The following is a 19,783-nucleotide window of genomic DNA, read 5'->3' on the forward strand; positions in this document are numbered from 1 at the left end:
TTAAACTGCATTATTTCTACCTTGTAGATTTACCCATAATTCTGTTATGAAGTCACAAAGAAGAGAGCATTTCTGAGCTTTTGCAGGATTCCCTCAACATGGGATAACCTCTAGGACACACAAATAAATCTAAGTCTGTACAGGCCTTTCAAAAATTGATAAAATGACCCAAAGTTACCAGGAAATGTGTTGAAATGGGAAATATTACTACTGTACTTCCAAAGGTCTTGTGCTACTGTTGGCTATTCTGGGGCCAAAGAACCCCATCCCAAATTTGGGAGTGGTGGAGATGTGGAAGACGATAATGGGGTCCCCTCAAGGGGTCTATGGGTTGCCAATGGGTTGCCCCAACCCTTGGGCATTTATGTTGAGTTTCACATACATCCTTTGGAGGTGATCTGAGTCCTCCTGGGCCCAGATTTGAACTCAGGCCATGTTCATTCACCTGAGTCAATCCCTTGCACAAACTCAATGACCCAATCAATTTAAAATCCATCATAGTGTCTAGAGAAAGAGGGGGGAAAATAATTAAATTACCCAAATGTGAAGCGTCCATTGGCTGGGAAGCAGAGAAGATTTAAGGACACGGATGGAGACTTTGGCCCCGCATAGGCATAATGCATCGCTGGAGACCCAGATTCCTCACTGTATACTGAAAAGCCTCCAGGATTTCTTGGAGCGAAGAATTCCTCCATTTCACATCCCAGGTAAGTGGGGAAGGAGGAAGGGTTCTGTCTTGTGCTATGCAATATTGCCCCTTCCTAGGATTATTGTTCATTATTATGATTATTCACTCTTCTCTATTCATTATTAGGATGATGATTCAGCATTCAGTATTCTGATTTTTATTCAATAGCACCGTATTCACCACTTATATTCCACTTTACTCCCCAAACTTGGGATTCCAAGATAATGATGATGATGTTATATTATTGTGACTATTAATTTATCATTCTCCTTTTCTCCAAAACCTGCAGCTCAAGGTGGCTTTTTTTTAACAAAAATTAAAACTGTTACAAAGAAAAGTGGGGAAAAATACAAAAATTGACTGAAATGCAATTAAACAAACAGTAGAATCAACCCCATTTAAAAGGAATCCATGAAAAGAAAAAGGGAAAGGAAATAACAGTTGACAGGTTAATATTCAAATGTAATTTAATTAAAATAAGCACTTTAAACCATTTTTTAAAAAAATGCAATCTTTAAAAATGCAACTTAAAAACAGAATAATTAATAGCAATATACCACCATGTTAATTGCCCTTTCTTTGACAGCATTTTTAAATGGCTAAAACACTCCTAACAGCAGTCCATCCAACAAAAACCATTTCTTAGCCTTCCCCACATTGAACATATCCAGTTCCCTAAGTCTTTTCTTACATGACTTGGGGTCTATCCACAGTGCAGAAATAAAGCAGTTTGACACCACTTTAACTGTCATGACTTAATGCTATGGGATTCTGAGATCTGTAGTTTGATAAGATATTTAGCCTTCCCTGTCAAAGGGCTCTGGTGTCCCCACCAAACTACTAATCCTAGAATTGCATAGCATTGGGGCATGGAGGTCAGAGTGGTGTCAAACTGCTTTATTTCTGCAGTGTGGAAACAGCCTACGTTTCCAGACTTTTGATCACTTTTCTCTGGATACACTTCAGCTTGCCAATATCCCTCTTGAATTGTGGTGCCCAAAGCTGGACCCAATATTCCAGGTGAGGTCTGACTTAGAGCGGCACTATGACTTCCCTCATTCTTAGAATACCATTCGTTCATAGAGGAAGAAGAAGGGCCCTCCCTCCAGTCCTTCTGCCTTGGTCCAGGCCTCAGAGGGAGAGAAGATCCACTGGGCTTATTCCGCTTCCCACTGCCATTCCCTTCTCCTTTTGTGTCATGCCTTTTTACATTGTAATCCTGGGGGCAGAGAAATGTCTAATTAACCATTTGAAAACAGCCCTGAGAGCCTTTGTGGCTCAAGAACGAGGTATAAATACTCCAAATTAATACATTTTTGACACTTTGCTCTCTGGTGATGGACATTAGGATTGCATTGGCATTTTTTTGGCCGCTGCAGCACACTGATGGCCTGTGCATGGTTTGTGTTTGAAACCCCTAGGTCTGTTTCACTGTTGTCAAGCCAAGTGTTACCCACCCTGTATTTGTGCATTACATTTTTCCTATTGGAATATAGAGGGTTACATTTCTCCCTGTCAAAATTCATTTTGTTAGTTTTTTGTGTCCCCGCTCTCCAGCCTGTTAAGGTCATTCTGGTTCCTTATCGTGTCCTCGAGAGTATGACCCAATCCCTCTAATTTGATGTGATCCAAATCATTTATAAAGATGCCCTGTTTTTCACTTTTCTCTTTCTGTCCTTTTTAAAATGGTCACCTCCGAAAAGAATCCGGATGCTATGGTTCCAGACATACATCCTTCGGTTCCAGATGGCGGATGGGGATGGATGGTGGTCCTTGCAGGATTCATGCAGACGGCGCTGGTTTTTGGGGTGATCCGTTCTTTCGGGGTCTTCTTTGTGGAATTTGTGGCTTATTTCGGGGAAACCTCAAGCGCTGTCTCCTGGGTCATTTCTGCCGGCGTCGCCATCCTGCAGTTTGCAAGTAAGGCAGAAATGTTCAAATTGGGGGGAAATTCAAGCCAACCAATACCTGAAATCAACAAGTCTGTTCATGTATTAAGTGCCTTTGAGGGCTGGAACCCTTTCTCTGTGCAAAAACCTGCAGTTTTCTGCAGACACAGGCAATAAAAGTGAGCTCGAGTGTTTTAAACATTGCCTTCAACGCACCCTTGGAGTCATAAAAGTTAAAGAGTAATTCTATTTTATATAGCTATAGTGAAGAAAGTGGAGGGGGGTGGAATGGAGGAATTGTCCCACAATTTCCTTTTATGACATTTTGAAGATATATTCTGCAGCAAAACACAGCAGCCTCCTTTGGTTCTCCTTGCCTGGGTCTAAATTCCTTTGCAAAGCAAAGGTTGCACCACTTTGGCAGATTTTGCTTCTGTGATGGTGGCTGATGTGCAAAGGCATTGAGCGTCTTATTTCTTGCAAAGAGTATCTTACGTAAGTTAAGCAATACTGACCTTAATCCTCTTAGTTTGTCCCAACTAGAATAGAGCAACTAAATTGTTGATCAGTGAACCAGCACATAGGGAAAATGTGTGTTCTCTCGTTTTAGGATCTAATCACTCATGACTAACACATGTTACTTCACATGAATGAGAATGCCTGTTTTGCAAGACCTGGGCAGCTGATTATCACACATTACGTCACATGAACAAGAATGCATCCTTTACAAGAGCTGAGCTGCTAATTAACACATTCGTTCACGTTTACAGCAACGTATGTTCTGCAAGACTAAGCTACTGGTTAGCACATTATTTCCCATGAACAAGAATACATGCTTTGCAAGACCCAAGGTGCTGAGTTAATGCATAGCTCCTAGGAAAATCCCCATTCCTAGGATATGTTATGCAGAACCATGTAATGTAACTTCATCAACTCATCTGGAGAGGTGTGTTTTCCTAAAGCATCTAGCTCTCTGGTCCAGCCTGGCAGAGCAAGTTTAACCTGTGGGGCAAAGGTTTCCCCAGCTGGTCAAGCCAGTAGTAGCTCTTTCCGTGCAAAGCTGATCCTCCAGGATTCAAAACAGCCTGGAAGGTCCTAAACTGGTCTCAATGAGGTGGGATTTTTCAGCCAAAGGGAATTTGGGGTGGAGGTCAAGAGGGCACTTTGAGGTCTCCACAGACCTACCTGTACCCACAGACCAAATAATTCCAAACCCTAGACTAGAGATAATAAGTTCCTGCTGAGACTGTAATATTAATTTAGCAGCTCAGCTCTTGCAAAGAATATAATAATAATAATAATAATAATAATAATAAAATTTATTTATATACCACCCTTCTTAGAATCAGGGCGGTGTACAACAAAAGGCATACAACAATATAATAATACAAACATAATTTAAAAACAGCACAGTACAATAAAAACAATAAAATTCGTGCCAGCTTGACAATGCTGACGGATGGGGGGGAGGGGAGAGCATTCTGGGGCGAAATAGTCAGGGGTAGGCCTGCTCGAAGAAGTAGGTTTTCAGCCCCTTCTTAAATTGGGCTAGGGAGGTGGCTAAGCAGAGCTCAAGGGGCAGCAAGTTCCAGAGGTTGGGGGCCGAGATGGTGAAGGCCCTCCTAGAAGTGGAAGCTAATCTAGCCTTTGAAGTTGCTGCCCAGATGATCTGAGTGTGTGGGGCGGATTATATGGAGAGAGGCGGTCCTCCAGATACCCTGGGCCCAAGCCATTTATGTTACTTCCATTAACATGTGCTAACCATACAGCATTACTTAACCTGTCCAAGAGGTCAGGGGGATTTGCACCAGTGATGGGATGCTATCAGCCTTTTCCTCTGCACTCATTCTGACCATTGGTTTACTCATTATGGCCTTGTAGCTTAGACTCTGTTGCTCTGTGTTGTTCTCCCCCTGCCCCACAACAGGCCCCATGGGAAGCGCCCTGAGCAGCCGCTATGGTGCCCGTCCGGTGGTGATGGCTGCAGGCTCACTTGCCAGCCTGGGCTTGCTGCTAGCATCCTTCTCCACCAGCCTCACTCACCTGTATTTGAGCATTGGCCTAGTTGCAGGTGAGTCTGCTTTGCTTGATCTCTCTCTCTGCCCTGAGTCCAGATTTTAAAAATGGGAGCTCCCAAAAACAACAAGGTGGGAAAGGTCCCTCTAGTTGTTGGTGACCCCTGGTCAGTGGGGCATTGATCCGGTTCATGTTTTAACTCAGGCTTTAAAGCTTGTCTTAGGTGCTGAACTCTAGCCCTGAAATAGATTCAGCACAATGGAGAGATCATTTAAAGCTATCCAAAACCTGAGGAGGATCCACTGTTTCACTGATCTGGGAGACAATAGTCCCATTGAAAGAGCTGTCTCCATAGTAACCTTATAATGTGTGAATTATCTGATTCTTTCATTCCGCCTCCCAGAGATAGATAGATAGATAGATAGATAGATAGACAGACAGACGTTGCAGATCGTGGAAACATTCTCTCTTTTTTTAACCTGAGAGAATACCTCTCTAGGTCCTCCGTTACAACTCTATGGTCAACATCTGCTGGAAGCTGAACATAGAATTGTGCTGCAGGATCTACAAATGCTTAGAGAAGTGTTCTCTCTAGGAATTTCTAGGTCCTCCAGTACTGTACTATGTCTGGTGGGCATTCACCATAGAGACTTATTGGAGGACCTAGAGATTCCTAGAGAGAACATATTAATCAAATCCGTGAATAATTAAATCCGCAAAAGTAAAAGCTGCAAATATGGAGGGCTGAGTGTATTACTGTTAGTCCCAACTAGAGTAGACCCATTAAATCAATGGGGTTTACCTGTGTATTGATTCCCAGTTAAACAACTGATTAAATTTTTAAAAAAACCTACAGGTTTCAGGGCACTAAAAAACAATTATGATATCCTTTTGAAACAGCATTATGCTAAAAGCAGGTTTCAAAGCACTAAACATATAAAAAGCAAGAAAAAAGAGGTTAAAGAAAAAGAAGCGAAACAACAGAGATGTGTCCTTTCATCTGGAGAGGCACCCATCAATCCTCCAACATTTCATGATACAGTGGGTCCTTAGAATCCACTGATATCGCCCATGGATATCAAAATCCGTAGGTGCTCACGTCGCATTAAATACAAAGACCATAGTGAAACTTATATAAAATAGCAAAGTCAAGGTTTGCTTTTGGGGATTTATATCTTTCTGGAATATTTCCAAGCCATGGACAGTGGATAAGATATTCATGGATAAGGAGGATATGTATTTTGCATGATAATGAAGGCTATCCAATATAGCCTCCTTACCGTATAAGAGACAAGGGATTCTAAGGTTTTTGCAGGACTACCAACATGAGAGACTGTGCTATGAACGGGATGGATGGACTGATGGCATAAGCAACATGGCAAGAACCATACCTCTCTTTTCTCTCTTTTTCCTTTGCTGAAATGACAGGCCTAGGCTGGGCACTGGTGTTCACCCCTTCCATGGCTGCGGTGGCACATTACTTTGAGAAACGACGGACCCTTGCGACTGGTTTGGCTGTCTCTGGAGCAGGGGTCTCCTCGCTGGCTTTTTCTCCAATCTTCCAATATCTAGTTGGCTTGTATGGATGGCAAGGTGCCCTTTTGTTGCTGTCTGGGATGTCTCTGAACTTGTTGGCGGCCGGAGCCTTGCTACGACCTTTGGTTTCAGAAGGAGACCAAAGCACCTCGGAAAAGTCCACCAATTCCCATTGGTTGGGGACACTTGCTTCTCTCTTTGCTCTGGAGCTGTTGCATCATGGACCCTTCATGCGCTATGTTTTGGTTTTTGTCCTGGTGGACACTGGATATTTTGTACCCTATGCCCACCTGGTGGCCCATGCAAGGGAGGTCGGGTGTGATGAATATGAAGCTGCCTTCATCATGTCTGCCGCCGCTGTAGCGGACATGTTTGGCCGCGTTTTTGCTGGCTGGCTTGCAGATTCCAGAGTCTTTGGTCGCCTTGTTCACAGCCTGACCCTTTGGACCATCCTCACAGGATTCTCTCTTACTCTGCTGCCACTGGGACACAGCTTCTCTTCCCTGATGCCCCTTGGCATCGGCTACGGGGTCTTTGCCGGTGCCCTTGTCCCACTACAGTTCGCCAGTCTAGTGGAGATCGTGGGCACTGGATACCTCCTTGGAGCCATTGGACTCATGCACATGCTGGAAAGTGTGGGGGCTTTGCTGGGAACCCCTCTTTCGGGTAAGAGTGTTGACGGACTTTGGGTTACAGAGGCTGCTGACAGACAGCAGAATTAATGCAGTTTTAAGGCCATACTATAGAATCCTGAGATACATCTCATTGTCCCATAGCATTGAGCCATGGTAGTTAAAGCAGGAGCAAAGTGCATTAATTCTGCAGTTTGGCTGTAGCCTCTGTCTGCCTCTTTCCTCATCCGACTGTTAAAATAAATAGCAAGCTTCTTTTCATGGCCCTTACAAAGCAAAATGTGAAAGTAGCTAAAAGCCATTATTTCAGTTGCACCAGTGAATTAGCTTTGTTCTTATCTGATAATGTTACTTTTGTGTTTAACTAGTTACAGATAAGTTATGTTACTTTTAAGCAGTGGTTCTCAACCTGTGGGTCACAATCCCTTTGGGGGTCAAACGACACTTTCTCAGGGGTTGCCTAAGGAACTTGGAAAACACATATTTCTGATGGTCTTAGGGACCGGGACGAAAATAACTTTATGGTTGGGGGTCACCACAACATGAGGCACTGTATTAAAGGGCCATGGCATTAGGAAGGTATTAGGAAGGTTGAGAACCACTGCTTTTAAGTCAATATCTCCACACTTTGCTTGCAAGTTGCAAATTACTAACCCAACTCTTTTCTCTCCCAGGATGGCTGAGGGATATGACCGGGAATTACACCGTCTCTTTCATCACCTCTGGGGTTTTCCTCTTGGCTGGTGCCTTGGTCCTTTTTACATTGCCAAACTACTTCTCTTGTTCCAAGCCATTGGAAACCAGGACAAGGAGAGCCATGCAACCTCAAGGCCAGGAGACCTTTGCATTAACCAGAATAACCGACCAGAAGAGAGACTTATTCCAGGCTGAGAAAGAGACTTGTTAGCCAATTCTGAAAGCTATAGATTCACTGCTATAGAAGCTGAGCACCAGCCACCATTGAGTATTTGTCAGTAAAAAAAAGCAGATGAGTCGGGTGAAAGGGAGAGAAACTGTGAGAAATAGGAAACAGCTGTAGATGTGCAGAGACCTGGCTGGATTTTAGCAGAGCTTGGAAAAGCTATTTTGAGGGACTACAAGTTCCAGAATCCATGATGGTCAGGGAATGTAGGAAGTTGTGGTCCAAAGGTTACATCCCCTTACCTCTGGACAATAGGTACTCCATGGTACCACATCTGGATGCTTTACAGAAGATTTTAAATGGGACTTCCAGATGTGTTGGACTATAACTCCATCAAGCAGAGGCTGACTTGGGTTGCATGTTAAGGCAATCCTTTCTAAAAATTCACTTCTTTGCTCCTTGGCAAAAGGAGACTCAATCTGTAAATTGTATATACAGGAAAAGCCAAAGAGAGAGGTATCTTTGTAAAGCACTATGTAAAGCCTATGGCGCTATACATGTAATAATAATAAGTGTCTGAAAAGTCCAGTCATAAATATTTTTCTTTCGTTAACTTCACTAAAAAAACTTGTAGAGAAAACAAAATGGTATTCGTGAACAGAAGAAGTTATAGTAGTTTTATGGAGGAGGCAGAACTGTATGTTCTTTCACTTATATTGTGAAGAATTATCAAATGCTTAACCCTTCTTCACAAAAATGTATATCAGGTGAGTTTTTGTGGTGCTACCTGCCTTTGGATGAGAATTCTAATGTACTGTGGATTAAGGTTAGTGCAATAGCTATCTTAAAATGCAGTTCCTCTAATAAAGCCGTCAGTTTGTTTCTCCAAGCCATTGGCATCTTTGCTGTGTTGGGCAGACTGTGTGGTTGACAAGGTTTGCTTGGATTAGCATCAGGAGACATAGCTACAGAGATGTACTTACTAGATAAATATAGGTATCCTGATGTGGTCTCTCACCCAGTACCTCCCTTGATTCCTAGATTCTTGGACAGAGGTTGAATCACTGATGTTCCAAAACGCCAGTCAGTAATGCCCAGGCTGCATCTGCACAGCTGCAGAAATAATCTGGTTTGACACCATTTTAACTACCATGGTTCAATGTTATGGAATTCTGGGAAGTGTAGTTTGTTGTGGCACCAGAGCTGTGCTGGTAGTCAGCGTGGTGCAGTGGTTTGTGTGTTGGACTAGGACACTGGAAGACCAGGGTTCAAATCCTCCTTCACCCATGGAAACCCACCGGGTGACCTTGGATAAGTCACACAGTCACAGCCTCAGAGGAAGGCAAAGGCAAATCTCCCCTCTGAACAAATCCTGCCAAGAAAACCCCATGATAGGTTCATCTTAGGGTTGCTATAGGTCAAGAGGGGTATCTGCACTGCAGAAATGATGCAGTTTGACATCACTTGAAGTGCTGTAACTCCAGCCTATGGAATGGGTAATTTTATAAGGCCTTTCATCTCTGCCCAAGAGGGCTGATGCCTCACAAAAGTACAAATCCCAGGATTCTCTGGGATGGAGCTATGGCGGTTAAAGAGGTGCCAAATTGCATTAGTTCTACAGTGTAGACGCACCTTCAAAGGACCTGAAGGCAAACTACAGCATTTGTCTCCCTCAGTCTTTCTCCAACATTTTGGAAAAACAACAGCAAGGCTGTCTATGTTGCTCACTAGAATAGCATTTAGCAGTAAGATGGCATTTACTTTTATTGTGTATCAAGAACAGACTGGCAACAAGGTGTGTCCTAAATCAGAGGCTGGGCAACAAGTGGCCCTCCAGATGTTGCTTAACTATCACTCCCAGCTTCGTGACAAGTTTCAGCACAGATATATGTGCCACCCCACCTCAAGTTAAAATGCAGATCTTTCCTGAAAAGATATTTCCTAGGCACATTATTACCTCCCTGCAGACTTTGGCCTTATAAGTTCCTGATAAGAACCTGCTGAAACCCATCTCAGCCATTGCTTTTATACCTCCAGATGTAGGCAGTCACCTATGGCGAGAAGAAAACCTTGGTGGAGGTGACTGTCCTCGAACCAGGAAGATATCAGTTTTGGTGGGCAAATATGGGCCTGGATTTGGGGGGCAAAGCTGGGCTAGTGTGGGGCTGCATCTGAGGCAGAGTGCTGGCAAGATATGAAGATCCTCCTAGCAATCTCATCCCAGGATTTAATGATGCTCTACCACTGAATAACCATGGGTTCCCATGCATTGTCCAAGCCCCCCGATGGGGGCTGGGGCTGGATGGTTGTCTTAGCAGCTTTTGTGCAGTCGGCTCTGGTCTTTGGGGTGATCCGATCTTTCGGGGTTTTCCTTGTGGAGTTTATGGCTTACTTTGAAGAACCTTCCAGCACCACCTCCTGGATCACATCTGTCACCGTGGCTACATTGATGTTCGGAAGTAAGTTGCGACTGATTTCCATGTTCTTTCCAAAGCTAAGACCCCAAGCAATAAATCTGTAAGTGGCATTGTTTTGTGGCTCAGACCCCCCTGCAGCAGAGCAAGGAAATGTCACTTTTGGGATTGCACTGTAGGCCAAAAAAAGCAACTTTTCCAAGCTGTGGCCTGTGCATGCTTAGTTCACTCTATGTGCTTGGGACATTATCCCATTAATATTCACATAATTGGTGTCACTCTGCGAAAGATTGTAAGTAAATAATCTGGTATATACAGGTGGCCCTCCACATTTGTGACTTTGGCTTTTTCAGATTTGGTTATTTGTGGTTTTGATGAATATGTTCTCTCTCCAGATCCTGCAGCACAACTCTGCCAGAAGTTGATCATAGAGTTGTGCTGGAGAACCTAGAAGTTTTTAGAGAGAACACTTCTCTAAGCATTTGTAGGTCGTCCAGCATGATTCTGTGATCAACTTCTGGCGGATGTTGACCACAGAGTTGCACTGGAGGACCTGGAGATTCCTAGAGAAGTGTTCTCTTCGGTAAAAAGAATAGTGTTTTTTATTCACGGGTTTTCCACTTTTACCAGGGTCCTTTAACCCCTAGCCCCATTGAACGTGGAGGGACCACTGTATACTGTACACCTTGCTCTATCTTTTTAAAAACCCATTGTGTGTGTGTGTATATATATATATCTGCAGGAAATATTTTTCTTTTGGTTAGATTCAGACTTCATTCTTTTACAGAAGGCCCAATAAGATGAATGGGATTGATGCTAGCCATGCCTAATCTAAGGCACGTTCATTTCAATGGGGCTACTCCTAAGTAGGATTAAAATGAGGTGGGGGAAAGCGTAAATTGTAGGTCACATTCAGACTTACGTTGGTTTAGTGTCAATGGCTAAGCCCAACTAGAGTAGACCCACTGAATCAAGTGCTGACTTTGGAAGTTGATGCACTGGGTCTCACTTAGCTGGGACAAGGCCTGTTATATTTCATCCCCTCCCTCTTTTCACAGATGGAAACAGTGATATGTGTGGCCAAGCAACATCCAAGTGTGGTCAAGATGGCAAATGTTCTTGATGAGGAAGAACAGACAAGAAAGGAAAGGCTGCAGCAGCTTGATTTTGCCTGAATTGACTGGGAAGTGCACATTTTTGCCTCCACCTCCCATTCTGAATTAAGAGAGTGTAAACAACTTTTGCACTTTTAACACTTACTGCAAACAAGGATGAGGGGGAAAGCAGGAGGTGGATAGAGAAACCGGGACATTGTGAGATGATAGAGGATTGATGGAGACTGTCCTTTTCAAGTTGCGACAGCCACTGATTCCTTATGCATGAATGCAAGTATACAGGGCTTGAAAATACTCAGAAATAATATACAAATTCCAAACAGCAAACCTTGATTTTGCCATTTTATATAAGGGCCACCATGTTACTATCCATTGGGTCCTGGAACCAAACTTTAGAGGATACCAAGCTCTCAGTGTATTTGCATTTTGTGCTGTGAGGTATTATGTTTAATTATGTTCTATTATGTCCAATAGAAAGGGAAGCTTATCTGTGGGTTATGTTCTCCTATATTTCTTTTCACATTCTCCTGTTGCAAGGCAAGAGATGATAAAGAAGTCTCTTGGGACCCTGGGCAACGTCTTTGATTTTGCTTCCCTCTTTGTGTTTTACAGGTCCATTGGCAAGTGGGTTAGGCAAAAAATTTGGAGAACGGCCCCTTGCTATCATTGGTGGGTTCCTTTCTGGCTTCGGCCTCCTCTTGGCCTCCTTTGCCACCAGCCTGGCTCAGCTCTATGTCTTCATTGGCTTACTCACAGGTAAGTCCAGTGGCTGACACTTTCTCCGCAGGCAGGCAGTTGTTTATGTGACAACCACATACAAACCATTATTCCAATCTGGTAGAGACAGTTCTGGCTGATTCTTTGCCATTCATGTTTTCAGCTGCTTTTAAAATCTCCTGGGCTGCATCCACACTGGAGAAATAACCTGGTTTGGCACCGCTTTAACTGCCCTGGCTCAAGGCTATGGAATTCTGGGAGTTGGAGTTTGTTGTAGGGCATTCTTTCCTTAAGCTCTGCTCTGCTCTGGGCCCACAACAAACTCCAACTCCCAGAATTCCATAGCCTTATTATTTTTATTATTATTATGCTTTATTTATATAGTGCTGTAGATTTGCACAGTGCTGTACATACAAACAATAAAATAGATAAGAGTAAACCTGCCCATGGTATACAATCTACATTGGGCAAACTGTGTGGTTTAAAAAGTTTGCTGTTTGTTTGTTGGGCAGTTAAAGCAGTGCCAAACCGGGTTATTTCTCCAATGTGGATGCAGCCACAGTTTGTGTCTCCTCCTCCTGCTTTCCCCTTTCCCCTCAATTTACTTCAATTGCTGCATTTTGCACTCATTTAACTCAGAAGGGAAGAGCAGAGAAGGAGGAATCTTGCTCTTCCCAGTTGACTCAGGCAAAAGCAAACTGCTGCCTCTCCTAACCTGTGTGCCTTCTTCCTCATTTATCATTTTTGTCATCTTGACCATCCCCGATGTTGCTGGGCCACACATGTCCCAGTGTATGTGTCTCAGCTTTCACTTGTAAAACATTGAAGGATATGCAATGGGCACAAATGGATTCAAATTAAGAAAGGAGATTCTGACGAAACTTTAGGAAGCACTTTCAGGGAAATAAGAGCGGATTATCAGTGAGCAAAGTCCCTCAGATGGCGATGAAGTCTTCTTCCTTGGAGGCTGTTAAACAAAGGTTGGAAGGACATCTCTGCTTTCATGGTGGGTTCTTGCAAGGCAAGAAGATGGGCTAGAAGACCCTTAGGAGTCCCTTCCAACACTGCAATATAAGGAGCACAGCCTAGATAGGCAAACATTATGGATACATGTGGGAGAAGGGGAGGGATGATTTGAAAGGAGTGGGGTAGCAAACACATATCTTCATGCAGATTGTTAAGCGTTTCTAAAAGGACAGAGGTAGGTGAAAACATGGATATCCAAGTACAGCTAGGCAGATAAACACATGTATAGTAGAGAAAAATGTTTGCCTAAGCAAGTGGAAAGGGCAGAGTTAACCTGGAGATTATACTCAGTTGGAAGCGGATGCAAAAATTACAATTAGGAAAAAAATGTCCAAATTTTGTCTTAAAACATGAAACCAAGGGGCTGTGCAGGCCGTCCCTTTTACAGCCAGATTATGCCTGTGGCAACCACATGCCACAGCCCCAATCTGGATTTGCAGGGCACAAAAAGGAGCTGCAAAAAGTGGTAGAATCCTAGAATCCTATTCTTGGAAGAGACCCCAAGGGTCATCCATTTGAGCCCCCTTCTGCCATGCAGGAAGACACCATCCAAGCCCTCCTTGTGACAGATAGCTATCCAGCCTCTGTTTAGAAACTTCCAAAGAAGGAGACTCCATCACATTGTTCCACTCTTGAACAGCTCTCATGATCATGAAGTTCTTCCTAATGTTGAGGTGGAATCTCTTTTCCTTTAGTTTGCATCCATTGCTCCAGGTTCTAGTCTCTCTGTAGCAGCAGAAAACAAGCTTGCTCCATCCTCAGCCCATGTTTGGTTTTGCTAAGATAAATTGATTAGTCATAAAGATGCCACAGACTACTTTTCTGTGTTGAAAATAATGCATTTTATTCTACCAGGGCTCCCCTCTCCTTCTTTTGTGTTGTTATTATTATTAACCTTTATTTATAAAGCGCTGTAAATTTACACAGCGCTGTACATACAATCTTTTTCATTGGACGGTTCCCTGCCCTTCGGGCTTCATAATTTTAGCCCTGTGATTCTTTTTTTTTGATTGCCATAGCCCTGTAATCCTGTGTTGTTGTTGTTGTTGTTGTTGTTGCTGTTGCTGTTGTTTTAGTTTAGGGAGGCACTGAGAGTTCTAAGCACTTCTCACTAAACTGCAAATCCCAGAATGCCATAGGATATAGCCACAGCACCTGGAGGAGAATCCCAGTGCTACAACCATATAGAGTGAACTGGGCACCTTGTAATGTGAGTCCCAAAGGCACATGTTACTGCTATAGCATAAGCTTTAGGTGGTAAATGATATGGCAGGTGGTACCCAGCAAAGGAACATCCCAACCCTTTCACTGATGTGGTCCAGTGTCTCCTCACAGCCAAGGCTGGAATTGGCCCCCTAAACAACTAATTCTGCCCAGACTGTCCCTGAACCATCACTCAAATTCAGTCCCTACTGCTGGATATACAGAGCATTTGGGTTGGGGTGCACTCCCCACAGGCCAAGGCTGATGGAAGGTGGGTTCCCAAGGGTTATAATAGTGCAGACGAATGCAAAAAAGTCTCCAACGTGGTCATTAATACAAACCAGCCCTTTCATGCCACTAGAGAGCTCTTAATGTTTGGCCATGGTGCTAACAAAGACTCCAAAACCCATCTGCCTGGAGACAGAGGCACAACTCACTGCATCCTGTTTCATACTCAGGTTTTGGTAGTTCCTTGATCTTCTCCCCTTCCCTCTCCTTGGTCGCTCGGTATTTTGACCAGCGCAGAGCTGTGGCCAATGCCCTGGTCTTCTCTGGCTCGGGCATTGCTTCGTTGGCTTTCTCGCCATTCTTCCAGTTCCTAGTGGACTTCTATGGTTGGCGTGGAGCCCTCCTGATTGTAGCCGGAATGGTCTTCAACCTGGTGGTTTGCGGTGCCCTCCTGCGGCCCCTGCATTTGGCCACAGATGACACCAAGGGTAAGGATGTAGATCTTCATAAATTTCATTCTCACATGAACAAATAATATTACCCTTTTCCTCCCAATACAAACCCTGTACTGAATATCCAATGTAGTACAATGTGTTTCGACCAATGTTCAGTGTAACACGGTTGACCACCCATGGTACAATTGCAGTACAAAACCAGTGCATAGAGACAATGCACATACACATGCTACTCTGTGCTACCATATGCACCATTTGCAGTTCTGCTGGTGCTGTCAGCTGGATATGACCTTTGCACATTGACCAGAAATGCACCCCATACATGTAGTATTTCAGAATGCCAGGCTAAAAAACCTGTACTCTGAAGATACTCATCTATCCAGGCTTATCCTTGTTACCATTTTCTTACACTCAGAAAATTCACTTTTCATCTATCATTCCAGTATTTTTTAATATTCTTTCCATCTCTAGTCAGGGGGTCCCTGGAAGCACAAAGCCAATGGAAGAGACTGGTGGAACTGTTTGGGCTGAATTTATTCTTCCATCGAGCTTTCATGATGTTCTGCAGCACAGGCATGTTCATCACCACTGGTTACTTCATTCCTTTTGCCCACCTTGTGCCCCACGCAAGGGAGCAGGGCTTTGACGAATACCAGGCTGCTTTCCTGGTCTCTGCGGTGGGCATCTCAGACATCGTTGGACGGATCGTAGCCGGAGGGCTGGCTGGCTGGAGTTCCCTTCGCCTTGTTCACAACTACACCATCTGGGCAGTCTTGACAAGCATCTCCTTGCTTGTGGTGCCGCTGGGACACAGCTACATAGCCATGGTGGCCATCAGCATCTGCTATGGCTTTGTGGCTAGTGCGGTCATCCCACTGAAGTTCTCCAGCCTGGTGGAAATTGTGGGCATGGACCAGATCATGGGAGCCATGGGCCTGATCCATATGATGGAAAGCGTTGGGGCTTTAGCGGGGCCTCCGCTCTCAGGTGAGTAAAACAGAGTGGTTTCCAGGGAAAACGTTCCAAGTCAAGGGGTGGGGAGAGGAGAGCTCTCTTGCTAATTAGCTTACTTGCTGTTCACCGCTATGATCTTTGGAATAGCGGTATATAAATAAAACAAATTATTATTTATTATTATTAACTGCAATTCCCTTCAGCCCTAGGCAGCGCCATTAATGGTGAGGGATAATGGGAACAGAGTTAGGAATCTTTCCTTTTTTTGGATGAGATCTTCCAGAAACCCTCAGCCAGTGGAGTGGATAGGAACTTCACCAAGCCAGCTCTCTGAATATGATCCACCCAATGAGATCTGAAATGCCCACTGCAGAGCTATTGCCCAAGACCCTTTTCCTCTCGGTGAGGCATGAGGCAGGCAAAAGGAATGAAATTCCTTCTTTCATCAGCCTCTTTTTATTGTTTGTTTGGTGACTGAATATACAGTTGGCACTCTATGTCCACGTATCTTTTATGCACAGATTCAACCATCCACAGCCTAAAAAGATTTTAAAAAATCAGTTCCATAAAGCAAACCTTGATTTTGCTATTTTATATCAGGGCCACCAGTTTGCTATTCATTGTATTTAGTGGGAGTTGAGCATCCACAGATTTTGATTTCCAAATCCACAGTGTGTCCTGGAACCAAACCCTAGTGGATACCAAAGGCCCAGGGCATTTACATCTTGTGCTGTGATGTATTATGTTCAGTAGAAAGGAAACATTTCACTACACCCCTGTATTTAACGGAATCAATAAATAAATGGGACTTGAGCATCCACAGATACTAAAGGCCCATTGTCTAGATCTATGCTTTTTTAACATGTTGGCTGGTGAGCCAGGCTTATCTGCTCTCCCCTTTTCTCTCTGTTTTGCTGTTCATGTGTGCTCAGTAAGGGATTCTGGAAGCAGCGGCTGTTTACCTTGTGCGTTGTAGGCAGGCACGCACAGCTACAACAGGCTCAGCTAGAGTAAATTCCAGCTCTTTCCCTGCTCAATCTTTATTATTTGTTGCAGAAATGCTATTACAACAAGACACATAAAATCCGAGTTTCTCCAGCCCTCCTTTACAATCCTCTACATGCTGATGCTGCTATTGCAACTAGGCAGTGAGCAAGAAGAGGGGAAGTGAGTGAGCAGAAAAAGCCTTTGCAACAAGGAGCTTCTCTAGTAGTGGCTTTGTTAACAGAAGTGTGTCTTTAATTATGAAGTTTGAAAAGGTCCCTTGTTACATTGCCCCCAAAAAGAGTGGTTACTCATGGGCTCTCTTTTTTATTTCAGGTTGGATCCATGATGTAACTGGAAGCTACAATGCCTCTTTCCTGACCTCAGGTGCTTTCATTGCGGCTGGGAGTTTGGGTCTTCTGCTATTACCTGGCTTCTTTGCGCGTCGCCCCACTTCCTCTCCGAGACCCCAAACATCCAGAAGGACATAAACTGGTGGAGTCACCAGATCTGAACCATCAAAATGGAGTGTGCTGAGAAGAAAAACTTTGGGTTGGAGCTGAGCATCACAGAGTACACACAATAAGCAATATCTTCCCTCTAAGGTTTCCTTTACACCTATACTGTAATTATAGCACTTGCATACTGCTTCAACTATCATGGCTCCTTCTTATAGAAACCTGAGATTTATAGTTTGGTGAAGGACTTGGTTCGTTTCCCTGAACTACAGCAGAGAATTCTGTGTGCCTAACCAAACTACAAATCCCTGGATTTGATAGGCTGGGGCCATGAAAGTTTCAAGCTGCTGTAACATTATGTAACACTAACAACGGCAACACTTACAAGTCTCTTCCACACTACACCATTACAGCACTTTGATCCGGTTTTAACTGCCATGGTGCCATCCTGTGGAATCTTGGGATCTGTAGTTTCATGAAGTATTTAGACTTCTCAGACAGAGAGCACTAGTGCTACCAAATGACAAATCTTAGGCTTCCATAGGGTGCAGGCTAAAGTGGCATCAAAGTGCCATAATTATGTACAGTAGTATCAAAGAGACCTAAGTCCAAATTTGGGGCTGCAGGCAGGACTGATGGACTTTTAAAATAGCATGGGAAAGGTGACAGTGTTATAATAGCAGAGTCAATATGTTGCTTGTGATATCACAGCAAAATATAGATGCCACAATCATTGTCACTTTGTTCTCTCCATGCTCTTTCACTCTCTTCGCAGATGAAGAAGCCAGCGAAGCTCCAAAAGCTAACACAATGTACAGTATTTAGCACTCTGTTGGTTGGACCAATAAAGTTTCCACAGGATGGATTTGGGATTTTGTTTGTTTTTGTTGTTCTATAGCAAACATAGCTCCCTCCCACTACAATGTAAACCCATCATATGAGTTTGTTGGGGGGACAGAAATACAGCTGGACCCAGAAATCATTTAAAAGATGTGACAATATTGCCACCTGGTGGATCTGTGTAGTAGTGGGTGTCCATCCCTCCTGTTGCAACTACAAATTGTTCTTATCGTAGTGAGCCTTCAAGTTGTTTTCAACTTATGACAACCCTAAGGTGACCCTATCATGGGGTTTTCTTGACAAGGTAAATTTGGAGGAGGTTTGCATTGCCTTCCCCTGAGGCTGAGAGTATGTGACTTGCCCAAGGCTCTATGCCTGAGAGTCCTTGCCTCCAGAGTTCCAGTCCAATGCTCAAACCACTTTGCCACACTAGCTCTCTGCACTCATAGATACAGCCACAGATTTGCATCAACATTTGTCATCACTTTCCTGCACAAATTCACATCAATTTATCCTTTCTTTGCCAAAAATATGCAGCCATGCAAATGCATGCAAAGCAGAGAGATAACCACAAGCCTGATCATGGATACTCGCAAATACTCCAATAAAAACCATGAAGACTTTTTCTGCAGAGTTCGTGGAGTTTTTCATGCACAACCCCGCAAAAAGCCCAAAGTCCTCTGAATGGCAAGTGGCACGAGCACATTCTATTCAAATATAATGAGACATATTTTAATTGTGTAGACAAATCCAAACATTGGCTGGACTTCATGATCACAATTACAAATGCATAAGGTAGAGTTAGACATCCATAAATGATTCATATTCATGATCCCTCTGTATTCATGGTTGCAGCAATAGTGCAGGGAATACATATTGATGCTAAAAGTCCTGCAGCAACCATTGCAATGGAGGTTTTTTTCTCTTGTGGATTGGGATGCAGCAAACTAACATTTCCACTCTGCTCCTATAAGCAATATCCAGTGCAAAGAGGAATGATATTGCAATGAGAATCCGGCTTCAGATTGTTGTGCCAGAGATTGCTAGTGGGAAAGGGAAGAAATATCATTCTGCGGCATCCTGACTGATAAGAGAACAGACCTCTATTGTCTGCAGCAGCAGCTGCCCAGTAACTCAGTCCTGGGGCAGTTGTGCCAAGAGATACTACTGATCTAGAATTGTTCATTTTTCATATCTGGGAGCATTCATTGGTGCCAGGAACGGGTTCCAGAAAGGGAGCTGAGCCAAGAGCCCAAGAGTCTTCTTTGATGCTGGGAACTGCGTTGTTACGACTCTGACAACTACAGCAACTGGCAAAGAAAGAGGGAAGGGCGAGGAAGACCATGCTGGCACAGAGGACAAAGGCTCCGCCAACCAAGAAAGAGGCTGTGAAGTCTCCAGTCATATCCCTCAAGAAGCCTGAAGAGAAATGGGAGAGCAATGAAGACAGATGGAGATGGGAAATCAAGGATGAAATTATATTCGAAGAATTGCTGAAGATCACAGAGTTACAAAATTATGTAGTTTATCACACAGTGGAAAATGTGAAGTTTAAACAGTGAAAATGGTGCAATTGACATTAAAACGCGATTAAAATGAGATTAACACTTGAGCCATTATCCCATGAATACCCAAGGAATAGCCAGGCAATAAACAGCAAAAAGTCATTCACGAGAAAATCCTGTGAATTATTTGCTGCTTTTTCTTGCCTGGTTATTCAAAGGATAATGGCACTTTAATCACGTTTCATCTCAACATCATGAGAT

The 19,783-nt window shown here is 43.6% G+C and overlaps 3 protein-coding genes across 7 annotated transcripts in view; 2 read left to right on the forward strand and 1 right to left on the reverse strand.

The window, feature by feature from the left end:
* Window positions 1-8,638, forward strand: LOC121934707 (monocarboxylate transporter 13-like). 2 transcript variants are annotated; one of them, XM_042475473.1, is made up of 5 exons: window positions 1-707; window positions 2,392-2,608; window positions 4,505-4,648; window positions 6,022-6,795; window positions 7,436-8,638. In XM_042475473.1, exons 2-5 carry the CDS (start codon window positions 2,404-2,406, stop codon window positions 7,666-7,668), a joined length of 1,356 nt encoding a protein of 451 aa, XP_042331407.1. In that variant the 5' UTR covers window positions 1-707; window positions 2,392-2,403; the 3' UTR covers window positions 7,669-8,638. The 2 variants fall into 2 exon arrangements, with proteins under 2 accessions (XP_042331407.1, XP_042331406.1); XM_042475472.1 differs by lacking the exon at window positions 1-707 and having other exon boundaries at window positions 2,374-2,608.
* The window catches only part of SLC16A11 (solute carrier family 16 member 11), a 26,397-nt gene continuing 9,078 nt past the window's right edge, over window positions 2,465-19,783 (reverse strand). For 2 of the 4 annotated variants that reach the window (XM_042475470.1, XM_042475468.1), the window contains one exon: window positions 18,006-19,436. In XM_042475470.1, coding sequence (XP_042331404.1) covers window positions 19,207-19,436 — 230 coding nt within the window. In that variant the 3' untranslated portion in view covers window positions 18,006-19,206. Of the gene's footprint in view, window positions 2,596-13,730; window positions 14,787-18,005; window positions 19,437-19,783 lie in introns of those variants that run through there. The other 2 variants (XM_042475471.1, XM_042475469.1) reach the window with 2 other exon arrangements.
* On the forward strand, window positions 9,808-17,480 carry LOC121934708 (monocarboxylate transporter 13-like). Its single transcript, XM_042475474.1, has 5 exons — window positions 9,808-10,082; window positions 11,765-11,908; window positions 14,557-14,814; window positions 15,253-15,768; window positions 17,056-17,480. Exons 1-5 carry the CDS (start codon window positions 9,878-9,880, stop codon window positions 17,208-17,210), a joined length of 1,278 nt encoding a protein of 425 aa, XP_042331408.1. The 5' UTR covers window positions 9,808-9,877; the 3' UTR covers window positions 17,211-17,480.

This window comes from Sceloporus undulatus, chromosome 6, assembly GCF_019175285.1.
Source record: "Sceloporus undulatus isolate JIND9_A2432 ecotype Alabama chromosome 6, SceUnd_v1.1, whole genome shotgun sequence".
Taxonomy (NCBI): Eukaryota; Metazoa; Chordata; class Lepidosauria; order Squamata; family Phrynosomatidae; genus Sceloporus; species Sceloporus undulatus.